This window comes from Leptopilina heterotoma, unplaced genomic scaffold (genome assembly GCF_015476425.1).
Source record: "Leptopilina heterotoma isolate Lh14 unplaced genomic scaffold, ASM1547642v1 Lhet_6, whole genome shotgun sequence".
In the NCBI taxonomy this organism is placed as follows: domain Eukaryota; kingdom Metazoa; phylum Arthropoda; class Insecta; order Hymenoptera; family Figitidae; genus Leptopilina; species Leptopilina heterotoma.
The window spans coordinates 6,810,716-6,830,874 of record NW_025111137.1 but is presented as its reverse complement, the minus strand read 5'-3'; the positions used below and the strand labels follow the sequence as shown (position 1 = coordinate 6,830,874).

Genomic DNA, 20,159 nt, shown 5'->3' with positions numbered 1-20,159 from the left:
CTCATCATTTGCATCATTCACCTCACACTTTGCCATCAAAAAAATCTATTCTTTACCAATTTTTCCTTAACAGTTTTTTTATTTAAAAAAAGAAATTCTTAAATAGAAAATGAATGTGGTATATTAAATAACTTCTATTTCTTCTGTATAATTTTTATGATTAAAATAAATAAATTTCAATCTGTATTTGAATACAACGCAATAATTGCTATATCAGAAAGTAGAAGGAATTTTAGACACGCTTTTCCTTATCAGATTCATCATTATAATAAACAGCTTTAGAAACAGACAATTCGGGAAATATTTTCATCCTCTGTGACTCGTGATCCTTCTGGAGGGAGAGAAATTCAACATAACCTTCTTGAAGTTTTCTAACGAGATTTGATCTTTTCATGAACATCGTCATCTTTTTATCGAGCATGTCTCGCTGCTTTGCTTCTCCAACAAGATCGCGTTTCATTTCCATCTCATACTTAACCACATTCATCTTTGTAATCATATTATCAAGGGTCTCATTCTTCATTTGCACCTGCTGTATCCGTTTCTCGACGTCATCCAATTTCACCATCCAGTCCCTCAACAGCTTTTCAGAGGCTCGCTTTGTGGCTTCCAATTGCCTCTCTAAATTCTGTGGGGTCTTGTCGTCAGGAAAACCCCTTGCCTTACGTTTGAGAAATAATTGAATTTGTTTGGTGACTTGAATCCGTTCAATGGAGTAAAGTTCCTCCATTAGGTCATCAATTTTCATTTGTAGACATTTGTGCTCCCATTCTTTGAGTACAATTCCCTTTTTGAAATTTAGTGCTCGTTTAATAACACTCATCTTTTTTGAACCAATTTCCAAAAGCTTTTCATTCACCCCCAAAATCTCTGTTCTTGGAATCAAAACACTGCTCTTTGCATCTTGACTCGATAATTGTGGTTCAATTTCCACTTGACCCATTTTCAAGACCAATTGAATTTCTATATTACTTTCGTAATCTATTCGCTCCTGCTTCGAGGCGTTTAATTTACTTTTTAGTGTTTCAATTTTTAGCCTATAATTTGATGCCTTTTTGTTAAAATCCAAAAGTGTGTGATTTGCATCACTGATTTCCAATTCTTGCGCCTTGATCTTCATCTCGATGTCAATCTTAAGTCTCCGAAGGTGAAGGAAACCTTCCCAATGATTAGCAGTTACGGAAGGTGGTAAACTTCCTGGTTTTAGATCTAGATGATCCAAAGCCTTTAGATAATCCGAACAGACAGCGGGTAATTGTACCGGTTTTGTCAGCATGACAACAGCATTTCCCAGATCTACAAAATCATTTGGGGTCAAAGTTTTCAAAGTAATTCGTGGTCTCCGTTTATAGTGGTTGTAAAGTTTTTCAAGGACCCCTTTTTTCAATCCAGGGAATTCGGATTTGAATTTTTTCTCCAACGTTCTCTCACGAAGACAATAATTATCGTGAGGCATCTGAAGATCCTGGATTTCGGTTTGAATTTTACTGATATTATTATTTAACTCAAGCAATAGTTTACGAACTTCCTCGATTTCTTCCCTAATTGCATCTTCCTTTTTAGTAAAGTCGAGTCTATGAAGATGTCGAAGGCAATACCGGACGTTCTTTAAGTTTTGTTGTTTTATCGCTGATTCAACTTTCATCCTTAACTGAAAAAGAAAATTTAAATTAAATAATTTTCAAAACAAAGATCTCGACAAAGATCGTGTTGAAACAATAATTGCACCTGAAAAGCTTCCTCTAGACGTGAATTAAATTTCTCAATTCCTTCACAAAGAATTTGGTGAACTTTACAAAAATCCGTTTCTAAAATTCTTCGATACTTTTCTCGTTCTTGATGCAAATTTTCCACATCTTGTTCATATTGCTTAATGACGAGAATATCCTCCTTGGTACGCTGATCAGTAGGTTTGAGCAAACACACCGGCTTTGGAATATCTTTTTTGATAGTATCTTCCCAACGTACTTCCAAAACGCCATCCATCATTCTCATCAGTGCCTTCTCACGAAAATCATCAGCCAATAGAAGCTGTCTGATACGTTCCGCCTTTGCATTTTTCAGGTCCAAAATTTCCTGTTCAGATGGCGAAATATAAGGTTTTACTGACACCTCCTGATCGTAAACGGTGATAATATTCTCAGGTATTTCCTTTAGTTGCCATTTTGGATAATCCGGCATTTCGGGCACTGTTTGATCAAACATCAGTCTAAGTTCGTGATCAATATACTCAATTTTCTCAATTCTCTCTCGAATAAATGACATCTCACGTTCCTTTATATCAAACATCTCATCGAATTGACGATTCCAATAATCACGAAGTTTCATCGCGTCTATTTCCTGAAAGATACTCTCCAAACGAAACTGTGAGTAACTATAGTAGGCAAATTGTGATATTTGATTACATGGCTCCACGAAACGATAAGTCGTTAATCCTTAAAGAAAATAAATTTAAATTTTACAATTACTTATATTCTACAATTCATTCTGTAAATGTTATGTTGAATGCTTCAAGTACCTTCGCTTTCCAATTGATTCTCCAATTCTCTGTTATATGCACTTTGAGCATCATCTTCGTGGGCTTCTAGAAGAGCATCCATTCGTTCCTTCTCATCGTCTCTCGGCAATCTTCCTACTTTTTCAAGCTCTACACTGAGTTCCCTAGTTGTGTACAAACGCCAAGGAGCAAATGAATCTTTTTTTCTTAGCTGATTAATTATATCGTTATTAAATACAGCCCATCTTTGCTGCTCGTTACTGTAAGGTTTAAACGAGTCGTTCATGTAATTCTCCACCTCCGTCGTACCAAAAATGGAAAATATAGATTTCGCTAAATTGATCTGCGAATCCCAGTATTTAGTCTTTAACCAATCGGACAACTGATCCATTTTTGTACAATTGTGCTCCAGCTCTAAACGCGTGTCTTCTCTCTCATCTTTTGCGGCCTTTGTCTTCTGCTCTCGAGTCACTTTATCGAGATCAAATGCTGATATTGGTAGCTTTTCCATATCAGGACAGACTTCATTTCTATTTATTAATTCCACAATCTTAAATTTTAGATTTTTGAATTCAGACATAATTTTCTCACGTTCAGTTACACACTGCAGTTCCTCTTCGTGAATTATTTTCTTTTCAATCCATTCCTTCCATGTCATGTTCTGTCGCTCTTCTGGAGGTGCAAATTCCTGAAGAGGACGTGAGAGCATATCGTGTATGACTGGATCAAGGGAATCGTAATCTGGAAATATTTTCTGATTTTCTTGCTCACTGAAACGTACTTCCTGCAATTGTTCCCTATCCTTCGAATTAGTTTCAAGTATTTCCGAATATCTAAATGATACAAGTGAACCATCAGCTCCTAGGGCAATCATCAAATCGCCAGAAGCTTTAACCATTGACTTCACAACGCCACGATCCGTTCTATGATGAGTCATCAGTACTATTTTTGTGCTTTGAATCATTTTATCTCTCACGATCACAAGTCCATCAATTCCACTACTGGTGATCCAATTTCGATCGCAAAATATAACGGTTTCTTTCATTTGATGACCGGAAATTATTGCCCTCTCTACGCTTAAATCTTGCCAATTTTTCAGTTTCAAAACTTGAAGCTGCCTTGTTTGACAAGGTGTACCTTATTTGGAAAATATATTTATTAACACTGGTTGAGAATTAATCATTAGTGATTATTATGAATTATTTATTTTATCATCTTCAGATATACTTTTGATTACCAATCAGTAGAAATGGATCTCCAGGAACGTACTCCAAATTAAAAAAACAGTCTCTAAAATTTATGACTCTAAAAGTGTTTCTAAATTCAGGTTCATTTTGGTAAATCTCATAGACGAGTAATTGTTTGCTAGCAGATGTTTCTTCTGTTTGTTGTAGTAGAAATACTCTCAACGAATTTGTAGTCTCAAATGCGAACAAATCAGAAATTACTGTTTTCACTGATAGTTCTCCAATGACGGAAAATGTTTCCTTTCTGGACAGTTTGATGCAATACAAATTACCACACTCCTTATTGCTTACTAACAAAAATCTGCGAAAAAGATGCTTAATAAAATATCTAAAACCAAACACTCCTACAACTTTAACGAATATTATAAATTATAATTGTAATCTAAATTCTTATTCTTAGTCGAAAGCTTTAATATGTTTAATATTACAATAAGAATATTATTAGCGATACCTGCCAGATTGAGAAAATTTCAACAAATCCAATCTCTCCCTCTGCAAATGAAAGTGAGCAAATATTCTTGGTTTCAAGGGATCGAGCATACTGACCAAAACCACTTCCCCATTTGTTGAGGCTACCACCACCATCGGATAATCCGGATGCGAAACAAAGCAAGTAATTTCTTCCAAATTCAAATCGAATCTACTAACTTCCGTTCCTCCTAGAGCTTCAATAACAGCAAGTGACAGAAAATTATCAACAACCACCAAATGATGTCCAAAGGGATAAACAAAGTCAACAAATTTTACGAATCCTCCATAAAAAATACGGGTTTCTATCACAGGATCATTTTGACCTTCAACACAAGTCAATTCCATTACATGACCTTCTATCGTATAAAAGAATAATTTATTTTTCTGAAATGGAGACGACATCAAAACACATGGTCTAGTTGCAGTTTTCACGTACCACTGCTTATGCCAACCAGAATCATCCTTCTTGTAAAATCGAATTTGACAGAAAGTCGTTCTTAGAACAATTCCATCGTTAAACCAACAAACTGCCGCTGGTTCAATTGTCGGACAAACTCCACAATGTTGCGATTGGACAATTCTTTCAATAACTGTACCATCCCGATTGGACAGATAAATATGTCCATCACGATCAGTAATTCCCAGTAGTGCATCACCAGAATTTGGACACCAATTTACGTCACATATTAATGCCCTTTTAGGTAGAACAACTTCATAGTCTTTTATACTTATCATCTGTCCCGCGATTGCAAAATCCCAGATGCATAATTTTCCCAATTTTAGACCAACTTGGGCAATTAGAATCGGTTTATGATAATTAGTTCGTAGTGTCTGAGTTTCGGCATCTTGAATCCAGGTGTTGATTGATTTCAACTGTTCGCCCGTTCTCCAGGACCAAATGATGAGCGTAAAGTTGGGATAAGTACCTAATGACACTAGAAAGTCGTCTGTAAAAGTTGTTGCCAGATAACCTAAATTTCTTCCAAGATTGCATTCTGATATTTTTATCATCGACGGATATGAGTAGACGAATAATCGAGGATTAATTATTTTTTCTGCATAAGCAAAAATACTTAGAGTTGGATGACTTGATAGTGAACAAGGCCTTTCGCCTGTTGACGATTTCGAGCACCAACGTAGAAATTGTTGACTTTTTTTAATATTGTAAAAGACAATAAATAATCCTGAACACCATGCCATTACGTCTTTTCCAATCCATATAACATCTTTCACTTTTCCTCCTCGGATCCAGTTTGGTTTCCAGTTTCCCTTTGCGGTCATTTTCATTGAATGTTTGTTTACCTTTTTGACAAATTAAACCATCAACTGAAGTGAACTTCGTCGAGTTTAATAATCGATCGCTGTATTTATCAAATCAAATTTCCCGTCATCGTTTTTTTATATTTTTTAAGAAAAACTATTTGATCGTTCATGTAAATTTAGAATTTAGAATTCTTGAGTCGAATATGAGATAAAAAAAAGGTTTTAGTTAGAAAACTTTTTTAGTGTTTAAATTCCACAGTTTTTTTGAAAGTAACAAATTGAATTAGGTTAAAAGAAATAGGTGTATCAAAGCGATTTTTAAAGTTCTACAAGTTTTATAAGACTTTAAAAGTTACTTCTACATTTAAAGAAGAAATTTTTTTAATAAAACTTTCTTTACAATTTTTGGTTTTTAAAATACCAATAATTGCGTAATTTCTAACCTAATTAGGCTCAAAAATAGATCAATCGAAGCGTTTTTCAATGCTCTACTAGTTGGCATCTGTTTAATTTTTAAAAATCTCTTAAGGATGTTGGATACTCTCCTTTTAACTTAGAAGAATTGATAAAGGTTGCTTTTAAATGTCCTCAAGGCACGTTCAATTTTGAAAAATTGATTGATTGCATTGCTGTTAGTTAATACAATAATTTAGAAAAAGTACAAACTTGTAAAAGTTTTTCCTTAAACGAGATATTATAATTTTAAAATGCAGTTACAAAATCAGAAAAAAATTAGAGATCGTTCGACACGAGGATCTTGATGATTATGCAAATAACAAAAGCAGCAGGCGCAATTTTAATAGCAATCCTCCTCAAGAATGGTAATAGTATTCTACTGGACCGTATCAAGTCTTTAAGCTTGAGGCACATTTCGAGAGGATATATATATACACAAACAGGCAAAAGAACATGCACGCATTGAAATGGGTGAACAGTCGAGCAGGCGCCTAGGATAGTCAGGCAACCGAGTTTGCAAACAACTCTAGGCAGTATATCATGGTTTGCAAGGATATAAGTTTTTGATCGGCCTTCGCTTGAGCGACTCCCCGCTGCTTGACCTCATCACAACACGCTATTGGGGGTCTTTATAATCCTCCTTCGACTTTATCCATCCTAATCACCTTTTGTCTCGTTTCTGCCAAACATATTGTTGTCCCGATTACTTCTAATCGTTGAATTATTTTAAAATTTGTCTTCGAAATGTTTGAATCAGTATAAATAATAATGGAAATTGTCTTTCTTGCTGGACATCTGGGTAAAGGAACTGGATGCGGGCATGAAGAAGGGCAAGGTCGTGAATCCGGGTCGCTTGGAGACCAGAGTAAGAGCAGCTCACGAGAAGAAGTGAAGAAGAAGGGAAACAAGAAGAGGGAGGATCGCAATACTGTTTCGGTTTGCAGCACGCACGTGGAGTGGTGCAGTGTCCTGGAGTACACACAACACGCACAACTGAGTGAACTGAGAGTCCGAGATCTTCGGGAGCAAGGGCATGAAACACGGATACACACAACACTTACATCAGAGTGTGGGAACAGTCGGGAATGGTGGGTAGCATTTAATCAGAGCCCAGGGAGTAAGGAGTGAGAGTACCAGTATAGATGTATATGGTTCGGTTAGTTTTTGCTTGGGTGGTTGCCTGGAAATTGGCGCCAAATTAGTAAGGAGACGAGGCGAGGCTCACTCTTGTGCCTTGGGCTGCGTGACGCGAGACATTAAAAGTAACCTCTGCTCTTGTGCACCCTCTCCTCAATTCTCCTCCCCGTCTTTCCTCTTTGACCTCCCGCTTCCTCCACGACCTAAACCCTCCTGTTACCGGAGGCCTCCCTTCTATTTCACTCTCTCTCTCAGGTCCACTTCTGCCTCTTACTTATATCTTCTATACACTGGTGTCGGATTGGGTCCAGCAAAGACAGACACCAACTTGGAACCCGCGGCAACTCGTATAATCATGGTGTGCTCGAAAGGCACGACTAAAAAAGATTCTCACTTACCCTCTCCTAGCAGGCTCCACTCATACAAGTAGTATCTACTTTTGTTGTTTATACGATCTTCCACTGTGCTCGAGGAAGCTGCAGAATCCTCACGGAGAAGTCCTAAGATGATGGATGGTGCTAGATATGACAAATTCATTATATACTAAATGATATATGCTAGATGACGATCTAATATCGTCACCTTCGACAACAATCCTAAATTTATTTAACGCAATTTTACATCATGATCCGTATTATCTACGAAGAGATTTCGCCGGAAGAGAATTCCAGTTGAGGAACCACGAATTACTCCCCAATTAAATACCTAATTAATTACACTGGATCTCTTTATTTAAACCACAACCTATAAATAATCAATGATTACCAAAACCGAAACAATGCTCCTACTACAACAGCCGGTACACGAATGTTTTTTGGGCCAAAATATTCAAATTTTAGAGTACGGGTACATGCAATATGGACATACTACCCTAATTTTATAATGAAATTTTAAAATAGTCGCGTATTTTGTTACAATAATCACAAACATTTGATTAAACTTTCCAATGTTCTTAAATATTACTTCATCTTATAAACATTCTTGACAAATTGCAAAAGATTTTCTGAGCTTCCAGTTCAGAGAGGTTACGTTACGTAAAATAAAAGGCATTTATGATGAATATAACTCTTCATGCCATTTGAAAATTTGAATACACAGTTATTATGTCGTTGGTCAACAATATTATAAAAGAGACACGAAATCGCTAATACATCCATTTGGAAAGTAACAGTGATGATGATGCCTCCATTTGAAACCGCAAGTTTATCGTTTTATAGGGACATAAAGATTCAATATTGCAATTATACAAGACTTCATCATCTAAACTCGCAGGCAATAGTGTATATAGTATAGGATAATCATAGACGGAATTTGAAATGGGTGGAAAAAGTCCTAAAGCCTTGTCGACCATACTCTCTTGGCAGCTGTTTGCAAGACAACCCGACTGAAAGCTATTCGAATCTATACGGAGCATGTTATTATTTTTTATGGTTGCCAGAAGAGAGAACCGCGTAATTTGACGTTTAGCGATTTAAACGTTTGTCTGTGATCGCCGCGACGCATCTATAATCTTGCGAGCCAATTCGGACCTCGGGAACATGCAACGCGCTAAAAATGCAGCTGCCAAACGGAAGAGGGTTTTTTCCTCTTCTATCTCTTTTTTTGCGCCTAGATTTCTACAATTTCACATATATGTTTCTCTCCTTTTTCGAGAAGATCTCCCATCGTTGACAGACGTTTTGCCTGCAGAGCAGCAGAGAGGGCAGACGATTAAAATTCATACACCAAATGACTGATTGGGAGTTTCGCGAAAGAGAAAATGAGATACACACAAAACTTTGACAGACAAAAGATATATAGAACCTCCCGTATAACCCAAGGCATTTCTATGGCATTAAATCCTAATTTCCATATAGTAGAGAATTCTGGAACATTTGACTATTTTTTCCGAAACGCTTATTCTAATTTCTATTTTTCAAAAAATCACGCAACATTCAAATCTCGTCCAATTTTATGCTCTATATATAGACACCAAATGGCGCTAGTTTCAAAAAAAGCATTTGCATACACCTTATGGGTAATTTGAACCATTTTTTTATTAACTGGTATAAGCATAGTTCAATAATTAAAGTATGGAAAGATGAGAAAAAAAATTGAAGTATAATGTTTATGACAGGTAAGATGCACTCTAATAGTACTATCAAATGTTACATCTAATTAAGAGTAAGAAAATAAAAACATCCCCCGTAGGCGATAGTTGACGTCTACATTATCCGCATAATAATGCAATGCACCCACAGGCGTGTCTTTCTCACGAACCAGTCAACTTACATGTTTTCCGCGTGAATGGCAGTCGGCAATTTAACGATATACAGCAAAATTCCCGACATTTTCCGCGAGTGCGTTTGTGTATGTGTACGATGTCAGTTATATCTACGCGATAGAAAAGGATATTGCTTCGAACAACTTATCGCGACGATTGCTATATATGACAGTGACAGTTCGATAATTGCACTATACCTCGCGCAACACCGGGGAAGCAAAAGTTAAATTCATTTTGCAATCCGACACACTATGTATACATTCTTGCCAAGATAAAATAATTTTAATCGCACAACTCTAAAATTAGAAACACCCTATAAAACAATTATAATTCTGAAAGGATTTCAAACTTGAGAAAAATATTTTTTCACAAAAAAATTATTTCTGCATATATTAATTTCATAAACCAAAAAAAGGATGATAAACTTGATTTTTTTTCATCGGCATCGTTACAATTTCAATGCGGCTTAGGGTTTGGATCAGAAAAATTCTGATTGTATTTACCTCATCAGTGGTCACGCGACGCCAAAAATCAGATAATTTTTTGCGAGATATGAGAAAAAGAATGAGACTAATAAGTGGATCTGTATATTGAGGAGAAGACGCGTCTCTGTCATTAATATGAACCATGAAAGCTATTAATAACTCGTTAATGAGGATTCATGGCCCTCCCCTTTTGTATTCCGTTTGTACTGCGTGCGTGCAACTTGGGACGAATAGGGTTGAATATCATATATACTTTCACCACATGATACTATATACGCATCAATCTATCCACCTCAACACATACGCACTTTTAAGTGCACATTCATATGTGATTTATAACACTACACGTCCTTCTTTGACGTCCATGATCGACTTAATTATTATAGCCGAAAAACTTAACCTATCAAGTAACATAATCATCTATTTGAGCTGTTACTGTTATTCCTATTCCTCGATCTCATTTAAACTTCTTCTAATCATATTGGCAAACAAAATAATTACAAGACTGGATGACAGTATAAAAAATTATCACCAACTTTTAGGTTTTATTTTTTTCTAGAAAAGCATTCTCGAAAAAAATGGAAAATATTCGCTACAAAAGAAGTTTGTAATCCTAAAGATTGTTACAATATAAAAAATTTATAGTTCAAGTCGCGGATGATCATTTAGGCTCCCTAGAGTAAAAGCTAATTGAAAGCCGTTCATATTATTATACATTTCGTCCGAGAAAATAAGCGGCATAATTAAATAAAATTGAAGGCACTTGTACATAATTCTTCTTTTAACATTAATTGTATTATTTTTCCCTCGTCACTGTACTTTCTGTACTTTCTCATTTGTCTATACATATACATATTACCCAGGGAGAAAATCCAGTGCACAAAATAAAATGTAATGTGTACGCCAAAAAGGAGAAGAGAAAACGTCGGTAATCTTCAACCATAAATACGCCACGCATAACTTATTCCGTGACTCGCATCATCTTTGGTAAGTGATAAATCGCAGAAAGGAGCGGTATATAACGATATTCATAGTTGCTTCTGATGGTCCCCAATTTAAGAGGTATTCAGTACGACACAAAGAAGCCGGTAGCTTCATATGTCATCGTGGCAACATCTTTGGTTGAAGCATCAACATGCTTGATGCTCTGAGATGTACAGTGCACTGATGACATATACAGCTTAGATCAGTACACGCATTGACGATATTTACGGTGCTTTGCTTCGGAGTATAATAGAGGCAAGAAAACATAAGTGGTAGTTAATTGATGCTTCACACATGTCTCTCTGTGTGGTCCTTTCATTAGTACTCTGTGTACCAATAACAGAGGTACGGTTCAATAAAATATGTATTGTTGTGCTTATAAGCTTACTTTATTATTATTATTCGGAATCTCTCATGAAAAAATATTTTCTTAATTTATAGATTAGAACCCAACTGATCCAACTTTCAGTTAAGTCTGATAGTTAAATATAAGAAGTGGCGTGTGATAAATTTATCAGGCGCACTTTTTGAGAGGTGAATCAAGAGGGGCTAAATTTTATGGAAAGGAAAAATGTAAAGCCTGCAAAAAAGCACATTTTCTCAATCGAGAATCATAGACTTTGTTGGGTTTGTTTAAAAAATCTATAAGTTTTATTAAAGGGACACTAATATATTTTAGCTTAAAAATTGATGCCACCCTTTATCAACATTAGATGTCCCTAAAATTAACATACATTTTTATTGTAGTTTCAAAATATTAAAACAAAGTTTGTATAAATTCGTATATATGTTAATGTTCGGTGTTTCTAGGGGATCTCAGGCGAATGACGTCGCGCGGACAAATATAAAAGGATAAAAAATGGCAAAGGTTAGCCCAAGGTTGTTTCAGCTATACATCAACTCTTTTTAACACTCTCAATGTTGATCCTATGAAGAAAAGGATATATCCCCAGCGCAAGATATAATGAGAACCTCTGATGGTACGAAGGCAGTAACGCCCACGCCATGCATCAAGCGTGACGTAGATAGGTAACACTGCTGCAGATGGAGAAGATGGTCCTCAGAGATATACCCTCCGTTCCACCTTAGTTAGGGTCAGCTATCTCGCGCGACCCATCTCCGCCTATCCAATCACACACTGCACCCCGCGTATATGGCACGCAAGCGATAATACAGTGTCCCAATTATCCACCAACACGACATAGTATGGCCCATACTTGCCATATCGTGAGAGTATTTCCAACTCCTCCCGGGATAACCCCTCTTTACCAACCGGACACCCACTGTGCTTGTAACCTTATAATATTATGTATAGGACTCCTCGGTTTTAAACTCGTGTATATATATATTCAACCACATTCGAGACTCATCAAACGGTTCCCGGCCTCATCGCGTCGTTCGGACTTCTAGAAACGAGAGAATTATTCTCGCGTGCGCTGCGTTTTCGTTTTTTGCCGCGAGACGGTTTTTCTCTTTCATGAAAAAGAGAAAGAAAGAGAGTTGCCCGCATAGAAGGTTTCGCTTTTTTTTAAACTATCCAAATCAAAGATGAAGGCCGAATGTCTAAATGGAATTGGATGCATGTGTATTACGAAAATACGTAAAGGGCCAGTCATTCAATAGAGATTCCCGTGAGAATCTGAAACAAACTAGAAAAACCCACAGGAATTTAAAAGAAAGAATCTTGAATGTATATGAAAAAAAGGGTTAATTGGAATCAATTTTGGTTTCCAATACCTTTTTAAAAGAACCAAACCACTATACTTGATATATATATTGTGTAACAGAAGCTTTCAGAATATCGTTTTTTGATTAAATGCCTTCTCAAGTATATAGCACATAGGCAACACTTCGCAGAAAGAAGCTAAAATATGTTCAAAATTAGTATAACTAATCATTTTTTAATCAAAAATGATCCTCTATACATACCCTAACTTTAGATTTTGGACAAAAAAATTTCAAAACAAATTGGGTTGAAAATATGCTTGTATGAATGAACAATAGATGTATATTATAATTATATTCGAACAGTTGTAAAAATATAAAAATTGTATATTATTCGATTCATCCGCATAGTCTAAAAAACGAATTTCATCTTTTGTGAAAGGACATTTAATATATGAATTCCCACATGGCACAAATATTACTGGAATCCAAATCTTCTAATTTCAGGGAAAGCTTATTCCATCCTGTCTCTGAAATATCAAGGGATGTTTCCACTCATATTCAAATTTCTGCTGCATAAAGACCTTCCCTTGGAGTACCAAGAGTATACCTGCGTTAATGAAATATCAAGGAAATGTCTTTACGATATTTAACTGGAGGGTCTATTTGATAGTCCAGCAGAAAATTCCCACAAGGCGGATATTTTAATATTACAATAACTCAGAATATTCTATGGATGTTCTAGGGATAACCATTGGTCCTGGGCAATTAGGGTATTCCTAGAATGTCCCAAGAATGAGCATGGACACCCCTGGAATATCCTAATTTCCCCAGACTAATGGTTATATCCCCTGAACATCCATATAGTTTCAAAAAATGTCTTTATCTCTTAATTGAACTACACCTTAAACTTATTTATAAACTTATTGTTCAGTTCTTCTCCTAATTTTTTGACTGACATCTCAAAGTTTGGCATTCTCTGGTCACGAAAACGTCTTTGTTCTAGAAACACGTTCGTAAAACGTTTTTAGAACGTTTCATGTCCTCCACCATAACGTCTTAAAAACGTTTTATGTTCTAAAAACGTTTTAGAACTTTGGACGTTTTTAGAACTTTGGACGTTCGTAAGCCGTTATCTAGTGGACATGAAAGGTTCTAAAAACGTTTTAGGAACGTTTCTAGAAAAAAGACGTTTTCGTGCCCAGAGGGTATTTATTAGATTATTATAAACTAATAATATGAAAAATTGAATTACCTTTGAATAAATTCAAGTGTCTGCTAAATTAATAGAATACTAATATCCAAAGCAATAATAGGAGATATATGAAAGATTCCTTCTAAAACATCCTTTCACAGTTAAACAGGGGGTATCACTTTAACTCCAATTATAGGTGTTAAAATGAGGAGCAACAAAAATAACACCAGAAAAATGAAAACACTCGACAATCATCATTTTTACACTACATTTCTAGTCATTTTAACAATTTTAAAGAGTAAACCTATCTTCAAAGAATAAAAAAAAACAATGAAATTATGTATAAAACAAAAATATAACCAAATTAGTTGACAAGCCGAAAACGCAAAAAAAAATTAAAATAGAAAAATAGAAAGAATATTGCAAAAGGAGAAAGACAGCAAATAACAGAAAAAAATAAAGGTAACCAAATACAATATTAATTAGTAAATTCAAATTAAAAATGTAATAGTACATTTTAATAAAAAAAAAATTTAATTTTTGAAAGTATGGGAAAAGTATGGCAAAGTATGGGTGACGAAAAATATTAACCTTATTTAAATTTTCCAGTTTTGTAAAAAAATCTTTTCTTTTTGCAAACTGTGGGAACAGCATATAAAAGTATAAGTGATGAAAAAATCAATTTTAAGTAAATTTTTCAGTTTTTAAAAAAAATTTATTTTTCGAATTGTGTAGAAAAATTTTAAAAAAATAGGCAACAGGTTAAACTAAATTTTATTCAATTTTACTTTTTAAAAAAAATTTTTATTACATTTTTTAGCTTTTTTAAATAACATTTTATTTTTGAAAGAATGGGCGAAAGGAAATATTATTTTTTCATCAAATTTCATAGCTTTTTTGAAAAATATTTAATTTTTGTAAGTATGGGAAAAGTATGGCAAAGTATGGGTGACGGAGAAAATTAACCTTATTTAAATTTTCCAGTTTTGTGAAAATATCTTTTCTTTTTGCAAACTGTGGGAACAGCATATAAAAGTATAAGTGATGAAAAAATCAATTTTAAATCACTTTTTCAGTTTTTAAAAAAAATTTATTTTTCGAATTGTGTAGAAAAATTGTCAAAAAATAGGCAACAGGTTAAACTAAATTTTATTCAATTTTACTTTTTAAAAAAAATTTTTATTACATTTTTTAGCTTTTTTAAATAACATTTTATTTTTGAAAGAATGGGCGAAAGGAAATATTATTTTTTCATCAAATTTCACAGCTTTTTTGAAAAATATTCAATTTTTGTAAGTATGGGAAAAGTATGGCAAAGTATGGGTGACGGAGAAAATTAACCTTATTTTAATTTTCCAGTTTTGTGAAAATATCTTTTCTTTTTGCAAACTGTGGGAACAGCATATAAAAGTATAAGTGATGAAAAAATCAATTTTAAGTAACTTTTTCAGTTTTTAAAAAAAATTTATTTTTCGAATTGTGTAGAAAAATTGTCAAAAAATAGGCAACAGGTTAAACTAAATTTTATTCAATTTTACTTTTTAAAAAAAATTTTTATTACATTTTTTAGCTTTTTTAAATAACATTTTATTTTTGAAAGAATGGGCGAAAGGAAATATTATTTTTTCATCAAATTTCATAGCTTTTTTGAAAAATATTTAATTTTTGTAAGTATGGGAAAAGTATGGCAAAGTATGGGTGACGGAGAAAATTAACCTTATTTAAATTTTCCAGTTTTGTGAAAATATCTTTTCTTTTTGCAAACTGTGGAAACAGCATATAAAAGTATAAGTGATGAAAAAATCAATTTTAAATCACTTTTTCAGTTTTTAAAAAAAATTTATTTTTCGAATTGTGTAGAAAAATTGTCAAAAAATAGGCAACAGGTTAAACTAAATTTTATTCAATTTTACTTTTTAAAAAAAATTTTTATTACATTTTTTAGCTTTTTTAAATAACATTTTATTTTTGAAAGAATGGGCGAAAGGAAATATTATTTTTTCATCAAATTTCACAGCTTTTTTGAAAAATATTCAATTTTTGTAAGTATGGGAAAAGTATGGCAAAGTATGGGTGACGGAGAAAATTAACCTTATTTTAATTTTCCAGTTTTGTGAAAATATCTTTTCTTTTTGCAAACTGTGGGAACATCATATAAAAGTATAAGTGATGAAAAAATCAATTTTAAGTAACTTTTTCAGTTTTTAAAAAAAATTTATTTTTCGAATTGTGTAGAAAAATTGTCAAAAAATAGGCAACAGGTTAAACTAAATTTTATTCAATTTTACTTTTTAAAAAAAATTTTTATTACATTTTTTAGCTTTTTTAAATAACATTTTATTTTTGAAAGAATGGGCGAAAGGAAATATTATTTTTTCATCAAATTTCACAGCTTTTTTGAAAAATATTCAATTTTTGTAAGTATGGGAAAAGTATGGCAAAGTATGGGTGACGGAGAAAATTAACCTTATTTTAATTTTCCAGTTTTGTGAAAATATCTTTTCTTTTTGCAAACTGTGGGAACAGCATATAAAAGTATAAGTGATGAAAAAATCAATTTTAAGTAACTTTTTCAGTTTTTAAAAAAAATTTATTTTTCGAATTGTGTAGAAAAATTGTCAAAAAATAGGCAACAGGTTAAACTAAATTTTATTCAATTTTACTTTTTAAAAAAAATTTTTATTACATTTTTTAGCTTTTTTAAATAACATTTTATTTTTGAAAGAATGGGCGAAAGGAAATATTATTTTTTCATCAAATTTCATAGCTTTTTTGAAAAATATTTAATTTTTGTAAGTATGGGAAAAGTATGGCAAAGTATGGGTGACGGAGAAAATTAACCTTATTTAAATTTTCCAGTTTTGTGAAAATATCTTTTCTTTTTGCAAACTGTGGGAACAGCATATAAAAGTATAAGTGATGAAAAAATCAATTTTAAATCACTTTTTCAGTTTTTAAAAAAAATTTATTTTTCGAATTGTGTAGAAAAATTGTCAAAAAATAGGCAACAGGTTAAACTAAATTTTATTCAATTTTACTTTTTAAAAAAAATTTTTATTACATTTTTTAGCTTTTTTAAATAACATTTTATTTTTGAAAGAATGGGCGAAAGGAAATATTATTTTTTCATCAAATTTCACAGCTTTTTTGAAAAATATTCAATTTTTGTAAGTATGGGAAAAGTATGGCAAAGTATGGGTGACGGAGAAAATTAACCTTATTTTAATTTTCCAGTTTTGTGAAAATATCTTTTCTTTTTGCAAACTGTGGGAACAGCATATAAAAGTATAAGTGATAAAAAAATCAATTTTAAGTATCTTTTTCAGTTTTTAAAAAAAATCATTTTGCGAATTGTGTAGAAAGATTGTCAAAATAGAGGCGACGAGTTAAACTAAATTTTATTCAATTTTACTGTTTAAAAAAATTAATTTTTATTTCATTTTTCAGCTTTGTTAAAAAATATTTTAATTTTAAAAGAATAGGCGAGGGAAAATATTATTTTTTTATCTAATTTTACATCTTTTTTGAAAAATATTCAATTTTTGTAAGTATGGGAAAAGTATGACAAAGTATGGGTGACGGAGAAAATTATAACCTTATTTAAATTTTCCAGTTTTGTGAAAATATCTTTTCTTTTTGCAAACTGTGGGAACTGTATACCAAAGTATGGGTGATGAAAAAATCAATTTTAATTAAATTTTTTTGTTATTAAAAAAAATTCATTTTGCAAAGTATGGAGTGAGATTGTCAAAATATTTATTATTATTAAATTTTACGTTTTAAAAAAATTAATTTTTATTATATTTTTCAGCGTTTTAAAATAATATATAAATTTTTTAAAGTATGGTGGCAGAAAATATTATATTTTATCAAAATTTTACAGCTTTTTAAAAAAAATATTTTATTTTTGAAAGTATGGGAACAGTCTGTTAAAGTATGGGTGGCGGGGAAAATTAATCTTATTTGAATTTTTCAGTTTAAAAAAATTTCTTCTCATTTTGCAAAGTGTGGGAAAAGTTAAGCAAAGTATGGTTGATAGAAAAATAATTTTAATTAAATTTTTTTATTTTTAAAAAATATTCATTTTGCAAAGTATGGAGTGAGATTGTCAAAATATAGGCGACGGGTTAAACTAAATTTGATTAAATTTACGTTTTAATAAAATTAATTTTTATTACATTTTTCAGCGTTTTAAAATAATATTTCAATTTTTGAAAGTATGGCGAGGGGGGGGGGGGGCGCATGATTATTGCCCAAAATTCAATTTCATAATATTCAAAACATCGAAATTCTAATTATCGAAACGTCAATTCACATAATTTTCATATTTCGAAATACCATTCATCATAATTTTCATTTTGTCGAATAATCATTCATTCTAATTTTTAAATAATCCAAATGTTTTTTAACATAATTTTTATTTTGTCGAAAAATTTTTTGGCATATATTTTATTATTCTTAATGACTATTTGTCATAACTATTAATTCTCCGAATGACTACATAACCAAAAATTTATTCACACTAATCGCCATTTAATATAATTTGTATGTTTGAGAAACGTCAATTCACATAATTTTCATATTTCGAAATACCATTCAACATAGTTTTCATTTTGTCGAATAATCATTGATTCTAATTTTTAAATAATCGAATTGTTTTTTAACATAATTTTTATTCTGACTAATGTCTATTGGTTAGAAGTATTAAATGTTCGAATTATCAATTCATCGAATGCTCAAAACATAGAATTGTTAATTCGTCGAATGCTCAAATCATCGAATTTTTAATTCGTCGAATGTTCAAAACGTCGAAAGCTAAAAACATCGAATTGTCAAATCGTCGAATGCTCAGAACATCGAATTGTCAATTCGTCGAATGCTCAAATAGTCGAAACGCCATCTGTTCGAATTGTCAAATAGTAGAATGGTAAAGTAGTCGAATGTTCAAAATGTCGAATCGTCCATTCGTCGAATGCTTAAAACATCGAATTGTTAGTTCGTCGAATGCTCAAAATGTCGAAATGTCAATTCGTCGAATCGTCAAAACGTCGAAAAATTTGTTTGATTTAAGTTAATGTTTAATTAAATCAAACAAATTTTTCGAAATTTTGTCAATTCGACGTTTTGACGATTCGACGAATTGACATTTCGACATTTTGAGCAATTGACGAACTGACAATTCGATGTTTTAAGCATTCGACGAATGGACGATTCGACGTTTTGAACATTCGACTACTTTACCATTCTACTATTTGACAATTCGAACAGATGGCGTTTCGACTATTTGAGCATTCGACGAATTGACAATTCGATGTTCTGAGCATTCGACGATTTGACAATTCGATGTTTTTAGCTTTCGACGTTTTGAACATTCGACGAATTAAAAATTCGATGATTTGAGCATTCGACGAATTAACAATTCTATATTTTGAGCATTCGACGATTTGATAATTTGAACATTTAATACTTCTAACCAATAGACATTAGTCAGAATAAAAATTATGTTAAAAAACAATAAGATTATTTAAAAATTATAATCAAAATGAAAATTATGTTGAATGGTATTTCGAAATATGAAAATTAGGTGAATTGATGTTTCTCAAACATACAAATTATATTAAATGGCGATTAGAGTGAATGAATTTTAGGTTATGTAGTCATTCAGAGAATTAATAGTTATGACAAATAGTCATTAAGAATAATAAAATATATGTCAAAAAAATTTTCGACAAAATAAAAATTATGTTAAAAAACAATTCGATTATTTAAAAATTAGAATCAATAATTATTCGACAAAATGAAAATTATGTTGAATAGTATTTCGAAATATGAAAATTATGTAAATTGACGTTTCGATAATAAAAATTTCGATGTTTTGAATATTATGAAATTAAATTTTTGGCAATAATCATGCGCCCCGGGCGAGAGAAATATAATTTTTTATAAAAATTTTACAGATTTATTAAAAAATATTTAATTTTTGAAAGTATGAGATCCGTCTGTCAAAGTATGGGTGACAGGGAAAATTAATCTTATTTGAATTTTTCAGTTTAAAAAAATTTCTTCTCATTTTACAAAGTGTGGAAAAAATTAGGCAAAGTATGGGTGATAAAAAAATTAATTTTTATTACATTTTATTGTTTTTAAAAAAAATTCATTTTGCAAAGTATGGAGAGAGATTATCAAATTATAGGCGGCCCTTTAAAAATTAAATTTTCTCCGTCACCCATATATTGGAGGTCTCTTCCCATACTTTGTAAATTAAAAAAAGTTTGCTATAAACGCTGTAATATTCTACGCAAACTTCAACAGCGGCCCATACTTTGATCGACTCTTCCTAGACTTTTAAAAATCATATTTCAAAAAATTATAAAATTTAATAGAAAAGTAAAACATTTTTTCAAAATGATTAAGCTGCTTCCTATACTTTGCCAGACTCTTCCTATATTTAGAATAATTAATAAAATTCAATAGAAAAATAAATATTTCGTCAAAA

At 32.1% G+C, this 20,159-nt stretch overlaps 1 protein-coding gene across 1 annotated transcript; it reads right to left on the bottom strand.

Moving 5' to 3' along the window:
* Positions 1 to 232: 232 nt before the first annotated feature.
* LOC122509233 (cilia- and flagella-associated protein 43) lies at positions 233 to 5,496 on the bottom strand. Its single transcript, XM_043623106.1, has 5 exons — positions 4,196 to 5,496; positions 3,735 to 3,988; positions 2,519 to 3,634; positions 1,729 to 2,435; positions 233 to 1,651 (listed from the first exon to the last, which is right to left on the bottom strand). The coding sequence occupies exons 1-5, from the start codon at positions 5,494 to 5,496 to the stop codon at positions 233 to 235; spliced, it is 4,797 nt and encodes a 1,598-aa protein (XP_043479041.1).
* Between the last annotated feature and the right edge of the window lie 14,663 nt (positions 5,497 to 20,159).

Excerpts from the sequence above, each read along its gene's own strand:
- LOC122509233 (XM_043623106.1), bottom strand. The coding sequence starts at position 5,496 with ATGACCGCAAAGGGAAACTGGAAACCAAACTGGATCCGAGGAGGAAAA. Across the intron at positions 2,436-2,518 it reads GAATCAATTGGAAAGCGAAG|GATTAACGACTTATCGTTTC; the intron begins GTACTTGAAGCA and ends ATTTTCTTTAAG. Across the intron at positions 1,652-1,728 it reads GTCTAGAGGAAGCTTTTCAG|TTAAGGATGAAAGTTGAATC; the intron begins GTGCAATTATTG and ends TTTCTTTTTCAG.